Source organism: Lonchura striata, chromosome 5 (genome assembly GCF_050655825.1).
Source record: "Lonchura striata isolate lonStrDom1 chromosome 5, ASM5065582v1, whole genome shotgun sequence".
Classification (NCBI taxonomy): domain Eukaryota; kingdom Metazoa; phylum Chordata; class Aves; order Passeriformes; family Estrildidae; genus Lonchura; species Lonchura striata.
Window position 1 is genome coordinate 10809880 of NC_140707.1, and position 13555 is coordinate 10823434.

The window sequence follows — 13555 nt, forward strand, 5'->3', positions numbered from 1 at the left end:
CAAAAGTCCCATTGAGCTGATACAGCAATCCTGTCAGATTTCACCTATAAACTTTGGTCACTGTCAGGGACTCAAAAGAACTATAGCACCTTGATGAATCTAGAAGAAAACCACCAAGATTTCCCCTACCAATTGAAGTGTGTGTAGGGACTGCTCAGACTGCAAGCAGCAAAGTAGGACATTGCTGAAATGGAGCTGGAGGTGGCTGCTTTTGGGGGTTGTTTTTTCTTTTAATAAGACTTTTTTTTTTCCCCTCCCAATTTTAGCATCTGCAGGTTACACTTATTTTTGTAAGTTGACTTCTTCCTAAATGTGAAAAGCACAATGTAAAACTGTCAGAAAACTTTATGAACTTGACTCCAAAGGAAATGTCTCTTAGCAAAGACACAAAGACCAGTGTTAGGAACTTTACTAAAAAGCAATGGCATAATTCAGGCCTGGCCTTTGACAGTTTGTCCTATCAATTTGTGGTGTGACAACATAACCTAAAAATAGTTTCTGGCACTAAGGAAAAGTAGCGCATTGATTTGAGGATTTGTTTTTCCCCATGGAAAACTCGTATATGCTGGAAACAAACCAATGTGGAATTTTACACATATCCAATGAAATCACAAATACCTTTTTAGTGGAGATTTGTTAACTGGACTTCAGTTTTCATCTTTTCAAGGAGCAGGAGTTCCTGGTAAATACTCCCACTGTGCAGGCTCTCATAATCCCATAGCCTTTAGGGCAGTGTTCAGGGTTTGCCCATCACATGCAACATAGTCTAACTTCACAATTATTTTATTTTTGCAATTTTTGTTAGTTATTAATGCTTTGAATAAATTTTTAGTTGGCATTGTCTTGGTTTTGTATTTTTGTACAAGTCATTTGAAAGCTGAACCCAGAATATCTTCCTGGCCTAGTATGGTACTTAGATGGATTATGGGCTTTATGTAGTGTGTATTTTTATTCTCTATTGAGGACATATTTGAGATACTTGACATATTGATATTATCTTAATACATGTGTAATAGTTCAAATGAAATGACAGTTGTGTTCTTGAAATAACTATTGCTGTTACTTTTTAAAGTCCAGGAAATGTTTATTGCTCCTCACACTTTTCCAACAGAACCTTGTGGGGGCCTTGTGAAATTCTGTATAATTCTTTCTCTGCACTCTGTGAAGAGCAGGCAGTGAAGATAACTTCCCTTTCATTTTCCTCTTGGAGACAAAAGTTTTTCAGCCCCAGCTCATGGCACTGAGCAGTCCGTGTGCTTCAGTCCAGTTTGAGCAGTAGCCCTTCTGTAAATGAGGGGAAAGTTCCCTGTCTATTTGATCCTTGTTGCTTCTGTTATTATTGTCAACAAGTGTGCCTTTTCCTAGCATGAGTGTCTGGCTATACTGGGAACAGAATGAAGTTTTTAACCATAACTAATGAGCTACTTGCAATTATTAGTGTCCTGGACCAGTCTCAAAGGGTTCACTCAGATGAAAGGCTCCCATTATTATCTAGTTATTATCTAGATCTCAGTTTTTTTTTTTTTTTTTTTTTTTTTTTTTTAATTTAAATTGCACTACCTGTTTTTAACTTCTGTTTGCTCACAGCAGCATTTTAACATTCAGCATGATTGAAAAGAATTCCCATCTGGTTACTCTGATTTTTTTCCTCTAGTGTGGCAGTAGAGGACTGGGGTTTAGTATTAGATATCAGGCTTTAAAAATATCACCATTTATGTAGTGAGAAGAAATGGAAAAAAAGTCCCTACCCGATGTTTTAATGTTTGGGTAGATGCATTTTTGAATGTGAGTTTACTTCAAAAATCTTTTGCAAAGCAGGGCTTGCAGAAATGCTGGGGCTCTTGGCTGTAGTCGCGTTCCTGTTGTAGCACGTTGTCAGGTCTGATGTGACATCAGTTCTGAATGTAATAGATACATAGTTAAGCAGTTTATTTTAGGATCCAAAACTCTTCTAAGAATAGACAGGCTCTCCTTTCAACGGGAAAGGACAAATAAACTAACGTGGAATAATAGGGAAGGAAGAATAGGGAAAAAAGCAGAGAGGAAAAAGCATATGAAGAGAACAATAAAAGAGGGTTCTATTGGGGTTCAAGCCTGGGGTGAAACATCTGGAGGGACCATTGCATCTGGATTCTTTCAGCAGACTGTGGTGTGATGGGATGGGCTGGAAGGCTGAGGTCTTAACAGTCTAACCTACCAAAATAGACTTGTGTAGATTTCCTATTAGCAGTCCATAGGTTAAATTCATCAGGTAGGGAAAAAAAAACAAAACTCTAAATCTTCTAAAATAATTTCTTAGCTCTGCCAGAACATTAGCAGGTGGTTTTCTGTTGTGCCCCAAAGCTGAGGTGCTGCTGTGTTTCCCCATGGATGTGTCAGTGGGATTGCTAAGCCATGGGTAAGGATGAGACTTGTTCTGGTGGTGTCATATTTACACCACGGGTCTAATCATAGAAATTTGTATGGGAAAAACTCGCCAAGTCAGACAGTCAGTTCACTTGCCAGAGCATAAATAACTGCAGCAGTATTCAAATGAGAATGAAGGTTGTTATGTGTTGGTATGTACTCAGTGTTGGGTGTGTTTTTCTGCAGTGCTCTGTGGAAGTTACAGATTCCCACAGGACATTGAGCCAGACATGTATGGGTAATAATCTAACAGAATATTTAGTAACTAGAAACATTTAAAAATATTTCTATTCACCGAAAGGTCTCTACTAGTGTAACCTTGAGAAAGCTGATTTAATTTCATGTGTGTTAATTCATCTGCCCCAGTTGTTGCTCTGTAAGTTTTCTGTAATAACTTTCTTTTTTCTCACTGTTCTTTCTAATTCTTTGTGTTTCACTTTACAGCTGGCATAGGTACTAAGTGTCTAGATAACACTTTGTGTAGGGGAGTATTCAAAGTGAAATGGATTCTGGTGTTCCATTTATTTAGTGAACAGGACATGAATCTCCAGTGTAGCATCAATACATGACATTTTGCAAGACACTACTGTTTAAACTTTATCTGCTTTGAATATTTGAATTCTAAGTGATCATGTTGTTAATAGACACTTCTAAAAAAATACTAGATTCTCCTACAAGTCTGTTGCTTGTTTGTCTTTCAAAATTAAACAGCTTTAACAAACCTACTGTTTCTTTTTATTCTGATGTCATGTTGTCAGTGTTGAATCTTGATTTGACAATGTTTTTATAATCTAGTGTCACTACATAAATTATCTGTAATCTGTAATGAAAAAATATGGATTTTTTTTTTTTTCCAAGATTACAAACTTGTAAAGTTTTTTTTTTCTCTTATTTTTTGGTGAGCTTTCTATAATTCAAGCAATGTCATTTGAAGTCGAAATTTATCAGTCTGAGTTGCAAAATTTCACAAGAACATGACTTTGCATCACCCAGATGGGCAGGTATCAGCAGTTTAAAAAATCCTTTTTACAATGGATGAGGGTGTGAGCAGATTTTGTTACTCTCTGCAGTATTTGTGGGGCATGTTCATCTCCAGTGCAGAATTGCAACATAAAGCAACAGCTTTATGCTGGAAAATTATTTCAAATACTTCAGAAGTTTCATGGTTTCTTGAACTCTTGGGCTGAGCTGCCGACCTGCAGCAGGCAGGTGTCTTGTTGCCCTGTGTTGGAGGGCAAAGTTTTTTTACAAGTTTTGCTGAAGAATCAAATAAACTTTCCTTTGTGTTTTCAGCTTAGATTTTTCTTTGGTATTGGGGATATTTTTGTGTGTAAGGTTTTTTTTTGTTTGTTGGTTTGGTTTGTTTTTTTAAGTAGTTGGTTAAAATACAGCAGCATGTTACATGATACACTTGACTTCTTGACATAACAGCAACATCCTTATATATTCTTTTTTTACATGAACTATGCCAGTAACAGAGGCCCTCATGCTAATCAGTCATATTAAAAAATTATTTCTTTCCACTGCCTTGTGTCTGCTGGGTTTTTTTACAGTAGGATCTGTCTGCTTATTTCTTTGGCACCACCATACCTTTGTACCCTGAGCCCAGTTGTAGGACTGTTGTCATCAAGGGTTAAAACACAAAAAGCCTTTGCAGAAAACTCATTTACAAGGCATTGGCATTCTTGATAAGGATGCTAAAAGCAAATAGTGCTGTGCTTTTTACTCTTTTTGTAGAAACTCTATCTGTTCTTCAGCTGAAGTGTTTGGGCTCTGCAAATCCATGTAGACCCTTGTAGAGTTGGAAATTGTTATTCCCACAGAATCAACCATAACAAAGTAAAGCAGGGAGGGAATTAAGTTCTGATGTGTCTGAGCTGTGAGGCCTTGAAACATCCCACGCTGTGCTCTTCTCCTGTCCTCCTCCAGAGCTGGAAATGAGTGTTTGATCCTCTCCTTGGGTGGAGGTCAGCTCATGGTTGCCAGCAGCCCCACTGCCTGCCCTTCCACAGTGCTTGCCTGTTCCAAGCAAAATCATTTCAAGTCTGGTTTTCTTCAGAAATAATCTGGACAATTCAGCAGCTCATCTCAAGGGTTTGTTTTGTACCAAACCTCTGTATGAGATTTTGGATGTTCTCCTTTTCTGGGCAGAGGCAATGTCTGTGTGACCATCTCTTGCAGCCTTCGGCCAGGGAAGGATAAAGCACTGCAGGGTGGTCCCACAGTTAGAGTAAATCCTAAAGCACACAAAGGGTATTGTCCAAATTCAGTTATTGGTAAGTAACCTCGTTTGACACTTAAAAATATCAACATTTTGCTATCCAAAATGTAAATGTATTAAATAGCAGGCTTTATTTATCAATAAAACATCTGAAGAGTTTATATGACACCATTTTGTTCATTCTGTTGCTGCATAAGTATCAACTTTGCTTAATTTTCATGTAATTCAAAAACTGCTTAACCTATCAAGTGTATAAATAAATCACTCTGTAAGTCTTTTCAAGGAAAATCAAAATCATGTAAAGGCAGAAGCATAAACATCTGGTTTTAATAAAATCAACTTCTCCTTTCATGAGAGATAGTGGATAATTAGAAAAGAGTCTGCTGAAATATCTTGTTTTATTAGTTTCATCTGAATAAATGAAAGAGGAATAACTAAATTATTATCTTCAATATTTTTGGTAAATGGTTAGAGAAAATATATTAGCTTAAAATTTGTGCTCATGCTTTCCAAACAGAATTGTTTTTCAGTATCAGGAAAAAGATCTAGGATAACTTGTGATTTTTTATTATTTTTTTATTATTTGAGGAAATTACCTAGGATTTAATTTTTTGTCTCATTTAATTTCTTGGTGAATTTTCCCCATTCAGTTATGAGCTATAAGTTCTAAAGTATTTTTTGCAGTGATTGCTTCTTTTTTAAGTAGTCACGTATGTGGGCCACATTCTATATAAGATTTTTAAATCCTTCTCTAGGGCAGATCAGGGTTCAAAGTTAAACTGGCAGCTGCATGTCAGTCTTGTATGTTATATATATATCTATCACTGGGAGGCTCTGAGAGGAATTAGGTCTTTTCTAGCTGTTGAGTGTGCATAGTCCTATGAAAATGTTTTATTAGGCAAAAATGAGGTTTCAATTTTGTAAAAAAAAACATCCTGTGGCCATAGGATTTTACAGGAGATACAGAGACTGATTTCCCTGTGTCTTCACTACCACTTCCCATGCACCAAACTCCTTCAGAGGAGGAATGAGACTAGGAATGAGGGGGTAACTTCCTATATCAACTTGAACATAAGTATTCTCACTATATTTTAAGGTAGATGGTGACATAGCCTTGAATTGCAGAGAGTGGTGGAATTGAGTCTTTCCTGCTACCTCAAAGATGCCCCTATCCAGCTTAGCTAATATTTACTGAGTCTGTGTCTGAGCACTTATATTTTTGATTTCCAAGTCCTCTTACATTCTTAGAGTTTAAAGAAATACCACCCATCAGAATCTGCTGCTTGCGTACTTCCCAATGCCTAATCATGAAAGAGTTAAAAGAACCCTAGAAAACTACAAAAGCCAGGAGTATGAATGTAAATCTAGAATTCAGTTTTTCGTTATTGATTTGCAGCAGTGTTCCTTCCAAAGAATAGGGAGGAAGGCTTGTTGTCTGGCATTGTGTATCATACTTGCATTTCTGAGATCAAATGTATGTTATCACATGACACTGCCAGTCTGCCTCTGACATCTCAATGCACTTAAAAGCAAGAGACAATAAATTCAGCTGTAAAAGTGTTCTTAGGAAGTGCAATTGAGTGATTTTTTTTTAATATGTAACCCAACTATTTTAAAGACACCTATAAATTTTCTCGATAGAATTCTTATTTGAACAAAATGACATTACAAGTAACAATTACTCTGACCATGAGGAAGACTGTAGAGATTAGAAGATTGTACAGAAGGTTGTAGTTTGTGTCAAGGGATTTTCTTGGATAACTCGTATATTTGTGCAAGAATAGTGATTTTAATACATAGGAAATAAGATACGTGTATGTTCTCAGATCAGCAGTCTATGTATCCTGGTCTTTTGTTGCTGCAGAAAATTTACTGTTGCACGAGGTTGCACCTCAGTGTCTTCTGATGGAATTTTCTTACAGCTCTACACAATTGATGGCTGTTTTTGTTCTACATGGATTCAACCCTTACTTGTGGATATTTTCCTGTCTATCCATTCTTAAATACTCCTAATACTTTTTATCTCAACAGTGACTTGTGATTCTGAGAGTAATTGTAATTCTGGCTTTAAAAATCCACTTTTATGTTTACATCAGTCTTTATCTCAAAGTGGGTGGGGGATTCCTTGGTCTTCTAGTGTGAGGCAGGGCATTAGAAACACCTATCTGCTTCTCTTCCCTTATTTATTATATAATTTGAATAATGTTACTGATCATTCATTCTTTCCTGAAGCTTTATAGTTCTAACAAGGGTTTCTTCTTGTACCCGAATCTCTTCAAGTCTTTAATTTGTATTGTTCTTTTCTGCGTCTTTTCTATTTGATGTATCCTTTTTCAGATGGGGGTGACCAAAACTGAACACAGAATTCAAAAGTGAACACACACTATTCAAGGTGAGGGAATATCACTAGTTTTATATAAGGCATAATATTTTTTACATGTCTTTGTCCTTTAAAAATAAATACTGATGTCCTGATTATTTTTGCTCCCAATTGTAAAATATTTTTCTTGAGTAATCTGTAAAATTGTCTAGATTTTTCATTGAAAAGTTGGTTAATTTATAACATAATTTTCTTCTGGATAATTAATTAATGAATATGGTACATTAATTTTCAATATGGTTTACTAATACACCATGTATGCTCTACTTCCTGTTGTTGTGTTGGTTTAATTGCATTTTTGAAATTCCTTCTGAAGACCATCATGAATCCACTACAGAGCCAACTGATCTTTATATCCTTCATCATTTCCAGGTTTTGTCATTACATGGTTCCTTCCCATTTCATCCTTCAGATTACTGAAGTGTACTTGCCTGGGAGTTTTTTTCTGGGTGCTGCCAGCTTGATTTTGATCCCTCCAGCCAAGAGTCTTTCCCGTGTTCTTGCAGATCTTGAAGAAAGGTTTGCATTCCTTCATGTGTGGTAAAGACTGGTAGTTGAAGAGAATTAATTGTTCATGAGACAACTCATCAGAATACCCATTGCCATCTCATTAACTTACTGCATCTGCTTCTTCTTTTAGGCCTCGTTTCTTTAGGAGAAGAATTATGCATCTCACAACCCATGTGTGGTTATTCCTCAGCCTTTGCAGGGGCAAAGACTGGTTTTACTCAGGCTGGTAATCTGGTTTGACTTTAACTCACACAAAGTGGATTCATTTACATGAGTGGTCCGTACCAGGGCTTTCAACAGGTCATTAATAAAAAAAAATAAACATCCTACCCTTTTGATGGCTTCCTTGTATTAGTATTTCTTATCATGGTGGCATTGTGTTGTATCCAGAGTAGGTAATCAATAGGCATTGTCAGCACAGTGGTAAATAGAGGTAGTAAAGTTTGAGGGGAAGAAAACTATTTCTAAACTCCCCAGTCTGGAGAGCAGCAGGTAAATAAAGCAGTGCTGTGATACACTGGCAGGGAAATTGAAATAAAAATGGCTCAATCTTTAGCCTCACTTCCTTGATCTGTGAGGGGGTATGTGTAGTGTGACTGTGGGACCTTCAATGGGAACATATTTGAGAAATTATTCCTGCATTCAACTGATTTTTTCATGAAAGTACAGTTCTGGGAAGCTGCTGTTCTTATTGTTTTGTGCTGTTCTTCAGTTGTTACTTTGTACAACGACTGTTGGGTTTTAGCTTTTTCATGTAACTTCTGTTCTAAATTGGACTTCTGACCAATGGTTTCTAGGTAGTAATCATCTGAAATGGTTTGACTTCTTAAGAATTTTTTTTATGACTTATTTTTGTAGTATGGGTAATTCTTGCTCTTTATTCTCTGTTCCCCCAGTGTAAGGTTTGGAAGTAGTTTTCTGTTACTATGCTGCAGTTTTGATTTTTTTTTTTTTTTTTAAGATTTTGCTTGAGGTTTGGCTTTTTGTTATTTTTTTTAATCTTCCATCAAGGACTGATCTAATTTTTCTGTAAATTTGTTTGTTTTGTTGCTTTATTTCAAGCTGGCTAACATGCTGAAGCTAAACTATTTTATGAAATATTTTGGTCTTTGAACAACTTAATGGAACAAATTGTGTAATTTCTTTTCTCATAAGCTTACAGAAAGTTATAGGATAGGATATGTATTTGTGGTCTGTGATGTAATAAATAGAAATGTGACTATCCAAACAAGCAGCTGAAACAAGTATTCATTTGTGTCTTTCATTTTTTTAGACCTTTCTAAGTATAAAGTCTAAGCTGTGCTGTTTTATGATAATGTTTTAAATTAATGTTGAATTAACACTAATGAGAATGAATAGATGCTTTCTCTCTAAAACCTTGCTTTTAATTTAAGTACATTTAAGTAATATTCAGTGACCTTAAGAAATTTGGAAAATTCTGGTGTTCTCCTTGTTGATGTCTTGGTATGGGATAACAGGTTGCTGTTTGCTGAAGTTTGCAGAAGACTGTGATATCTTCTGGTGCACTGCACATCTCGTGATCTGCAGTAAAAACCAAGCAGGAGTCTCTGTGTGTGTGCGTGGTGCTGTTTTGAGAGAGAGAAATACGAAGTTACGCTGTTTTTTGAGTAATCTGATGTTAAAGTGACTGTTGGGACATCTGCAGTTCCTACTACTCTCCTGTCTATGCTGTGTAGTTAGGAAAAGAGTATCATCCTTTTGAGGTGCATGTTGAAATATTCCTTATAGGAGAAAACAGCTGTGGGTCATCTTAAAAACAAAAATTGAAGAATGATTCTGTCCGCTTCAACACTTTTCTCTCCAGCTCTCCAGACAGATTTTTAATGAGAGCTTTAAAAGAAGGAGAAACAGAAGCAGGTGTTTTTGAGCATGACATTAACAAACTTTCATTTAACAAAAATATTTGAGCTGGTTAAGGCCACTCCAAACATAATCAAACTCAGTTACAGTTCTCCTGCAACTTAAAGTGCCGTGAGAAAGTTGCCCCATTTTAAGGACTGACATGAGACGTGGTGGGTGACGTTGGCCCTGAAAGAGCAGCAGTTTTTCATGTTCCTCTCTTCAAGCTGGCCTGAAAATATGTTTTGTTCCCTGTGCTGTGGAATGGTGCAGGTAGCTGTGCTCAGGAGCACATTTATTTCCTCTTCTTTCTGGATGGCAGGTCTGGTGTTGGCAAGCGAGGAACACTTCACCTCTCCTGAAACACCTCTCTTTTCCTTCAACTTACTTATTAGTGCTTTTCTTTGTGGGGAAACTACCAGATTACTGTATTTTGAAACACAGCAAGCATTCTCTCTTTTTTTTTTTTTTTGGCATTTGTATCTACCCTCATCCTTCTCTCCTTTGGGATCCTGTCTCTCCACAGGGACAGACAGACCGACGGACTGCGGCTATTTTTGCACTGCACACATATTAACCATCGAGTAAACCTAAGAGGTTTTACAGAGCTTATTTTAGCAGAAGCATTTGCTAAAGCCCCTGTATCCATAGGCTGTGTATATTCATTAACTATTCAGGGCTGTAACATAATGCAACAAAAGGAAGTGTATTTTAACAGAGATCTGTAACAACCATAGGCAGACTGGCACCCAGCCAGCGGGGAAAGGCAGACGCTTCTCACTGCTATTTCTGTCTTGTGGCATCCAGAGATGTTGCATTGATTTCTTGGATAACAAAACTAGCTAAGACTTACTGCAGTGTCAGGATCCTGCCTTGTAAAAGTATGTATGTTTGATCCTCAGAAGTTTAGTGCAGTCAAATCTTTGGAGGCAGTGGAAAACTGAGCCTCTCCAGTTTCACTGCCAGTGTGACAAGATTTAGCCTTCATATAATCACATCCAAAATGGTTTGTAGCAAGGATGGGGAGAACTGAAGTACCAGCATGAATGGAAAGTACATAATTAACAGCATATCCTGTCCTATAGATTTTTTCATCTGAAAGGTGTTGGGTTTTCCCTGTGGCAACAGCCCGAATGGCTTCACTGGTCGGAGATGGGGCAGAGAATTGGGAGTCCTTTCCCTGGTGGTGAGCGTGTATCCCTGGAGCTTGAAATATGTCTATGTAGAGCTTCTGCCAACTTCCCCTTGTGAAAAGGGATGGGGATGCTTGAGCTCCTGGGCTGCTCTACAGCTACAAGATAGCTTCTTTGTCCCAACGTAGCATAAAAATAGGAATTTGTTCCTAATCCAGCACATGTCAGTAATTTAAAGACTATTTTGATAAAGGTAGATGTCAGAGGAGAACGAGATATGTAGGTATTTACTATGATCAGAGCCTGTTTTGTGTGTGGAATGTCAATAGACTACTCCAGGATATGCTGAAGTGTAATATTTGTGAGCTTTTCCCCAGGTGAGAGATCCCACGTTTCCTGGTCAGTTGGATGCTCCCATTCTGCCCAGCTGCATTGGGATTACCGTCTTTGTTTTAACCCCCTTCCTGCTGTTCTGTGGCATGCTAAGCAAACAAAAGATTGTCTGCTTTAAAAGTGGATCCCTTCATAGTGTGATGCTTGAAATAATATTTTACATCTCCAGCCGTCTTTCCGTGTTAGAATGCAGACACAAATTAATTCTTTTTCCTTTTGTTAATAACTTGAATGAGCTGGGAGGGAAGGTTTTAAAAGGACAAATACAATGAAAATGGATACTTGTGAAATACTTGAGTTCCATTCCACGTGAACAGAGGTGTTAAAAGCCCCTTTAGCAGCTGTGTCAATACCAATTTTTCTGGTTCTTGAGTGCAGACATAAATTCAGATGGTGTTGGTTAAATAATTCACATTTGTTTTAGGTGAAAAATAACACCTGTTCTGTTTAGCGAATGCAGTGCTTTCATTTAAGCGATTTAAAAATTGATCACATTCAGCCTTTGATTGGAGTACATTAATTTGCAGTTACATAATTAAATTGATATTTTAAATAGCTTTAACTGTACTGTACAGTTGAGAAGTGTGTAAGTGGATTTTCAGATAAAACTTCTAGTTGGGTGCTTTTTTTTGAGATAAAAGACTGTTGTGTTTGGAATATAGTTACAGATATATGATATTGAGTAGACAACTCATTTGAGACATACTGGAGGAAAGGCAAAAGTTCTGAATCAGGGACATTCTGTTTTCCAGGCATATTAGTTATTTTCATGTGCATAGCAAACTGGTACTTGTAGTAAAAAAGCATCTTGGAGCTGCAATATATTGGCACAGGCTACTTGGAAAAATAAAAATGCAATTTCTGATGCTGTGATTTTATTGAAATAATTATCAAGAAACAGATTTTGGTTTCTTATTTTTTGTTTGTCATGTTGGATTGTTGAATGACCTTTCTTCCCCAAGGAAAAAACTTCAGTAACCGTGTTTGATTTGCAGAGCACCAGAGATCATACTGGGATTGCCGTTTTGTGAAGCCATAGACATGTGGTCGTTAGGGTGTGTGATTGCAGAGCTGTTTCTTGGATGGCCACTGTACCCAGGAGCACTGGAATATGACCAGGTAGTAGAATAAATTTCACAAGCATATCTGCACTTTCTGCAACTTAAGACTTTCAGATCATTAAATCCAGACTTTTAAATGCTAATAATTTCCCCTATTATGTAGTGTTTATTCAAGTCTGTTCAATGTTTTTAGTTTAGCCTTATTGATTGTCCTGGGAACATAAATCCTGGTTCTGACCCAGACTGTATATTGTGCTGCTTTTTTTTGAATTAAGTTTCCATTTGTCCTCCCCACTCCATCTTATGAAATGGATGTTGGTATTAAAGCTGCTGTTTCTGATGGAAAGCAAAGTTTGCAGCTACCATCACTGCATTATAATCTCTCTTTCATTTGCCATGAACAGGGTTGACTCTGGAATGTCTATTCAGATGTCAGGATTAATTGTGCTCTGAATACTTTCTGCTGCTTTCTGGAAATCCAGCAAAGTTCAAGGATTCGAGAGCCTGTACTTCACGAGGAACAAGAATGAGCTGTCACAATCATACTGTAGCTAGGCAGGGGTAAAGCTTGGAGCTCTTCAAGCTCTGCCCTTGCTTTGTTGGAGTTTTCAGTACTGACACCGTCAGCACTAGTGAGCAAACTTAATAAAACCCTGCATTGTTTCTAATGAAAGATGTAGAACATTTTTATTTTCAACACTTAGAAAATAATGTGGAATTTAGGAGGAATATAATCAGCATTCTGAGTGTGCCCACCTGGTTTTGAACTTGGCAAGTGAAGCAATCTCTTGAAAACCCCACAAGAGCAGCACTGGCTTCTTGCTAAGTTCTGATCTTTGATTTAGCATTTAGTTCAGAGGATGCTCTTTAGGTTATTCAAGTCCTGCTCATGGAGTGGGCTTTTGGCTTTCTGCACTGACAGATCAGACCTACTTCTCTGAAAATTTGTTTGCTAGAACTATTTTCAGGAGATATATTAATTTTGTGTTGATGTTGGTAGTGTTTTGTATTTCAGTTTCCTTCATTTACACAAAATGCAGTGTTTCACATGGGGAAGTGAGCTATGAATGGAATGTGGGTTGATGCTATGATGCACTTAGACATTTCTGCAGACTTGCTGTTAAAATGGAAAATAAAAGAGGAAACATCTCACAAACCATATAATTCACTGTCCTTTTTAAGCATAAAGGGAAGGTTTTTTTTTTTTTTTTTGAAAGAATCTATAATGCTCTCTCAAAAATTTCCAAGAATGCAGCAAATTTATTGACCTTTTAGATATCAGTCAAGTTTGCTGGAAGCCTCATCTAGCAACTTGCCTGATCCTCATGTTGGAGAAGTTGTGGTGGAAGAGGGCCTGCAACCTCCTCTGCACCAGGAGCAGGAATTATCTTGCTTTAACCAGGCTTGTAACTGTGCACCAACAGCTCTGCAAAACTTGCTTTGGAGAAATTAGATTCAGGGCTTTTCTCAGTATCCAGAAGTTCAGCAGGAGCAGGAGAAGGCTTCCAAGGGAATTCCCATCCTCCTGCTATGTGGTGTGTGTCACTGAGTAAACAAACAGGCTTTGTGCTGCATTTCCCCCCTGTCCCCC

General features: G+C 37.4%; 1 protein-coding gene across 8 annotated transcripts in view; it reads left to right on the top strand.

Annotated features, from left to right (window-relative positions):
• The window catches only part of HIPK3 (homeodomain interacting protein kinase 3), a 69608-nt gene that overhangs the window by 36478 nt on the left and 19575 nt on the right, over window positions 1-13555 (top strand). For all 8 annotated transcript variants that reach the window (XM_085579629.1, XM_085579628.1, XM_021527592.4 and 5 more), the window contains one exon: window positions 11899-12022. In XM_085579629.1, the coding sequence (XP_085435755.1) occupies window positions 11899-12022 (124 nt within the window). The remainder of the gene's footprint in view (window positions 1-11898; window positions 12023-13555) is intronic.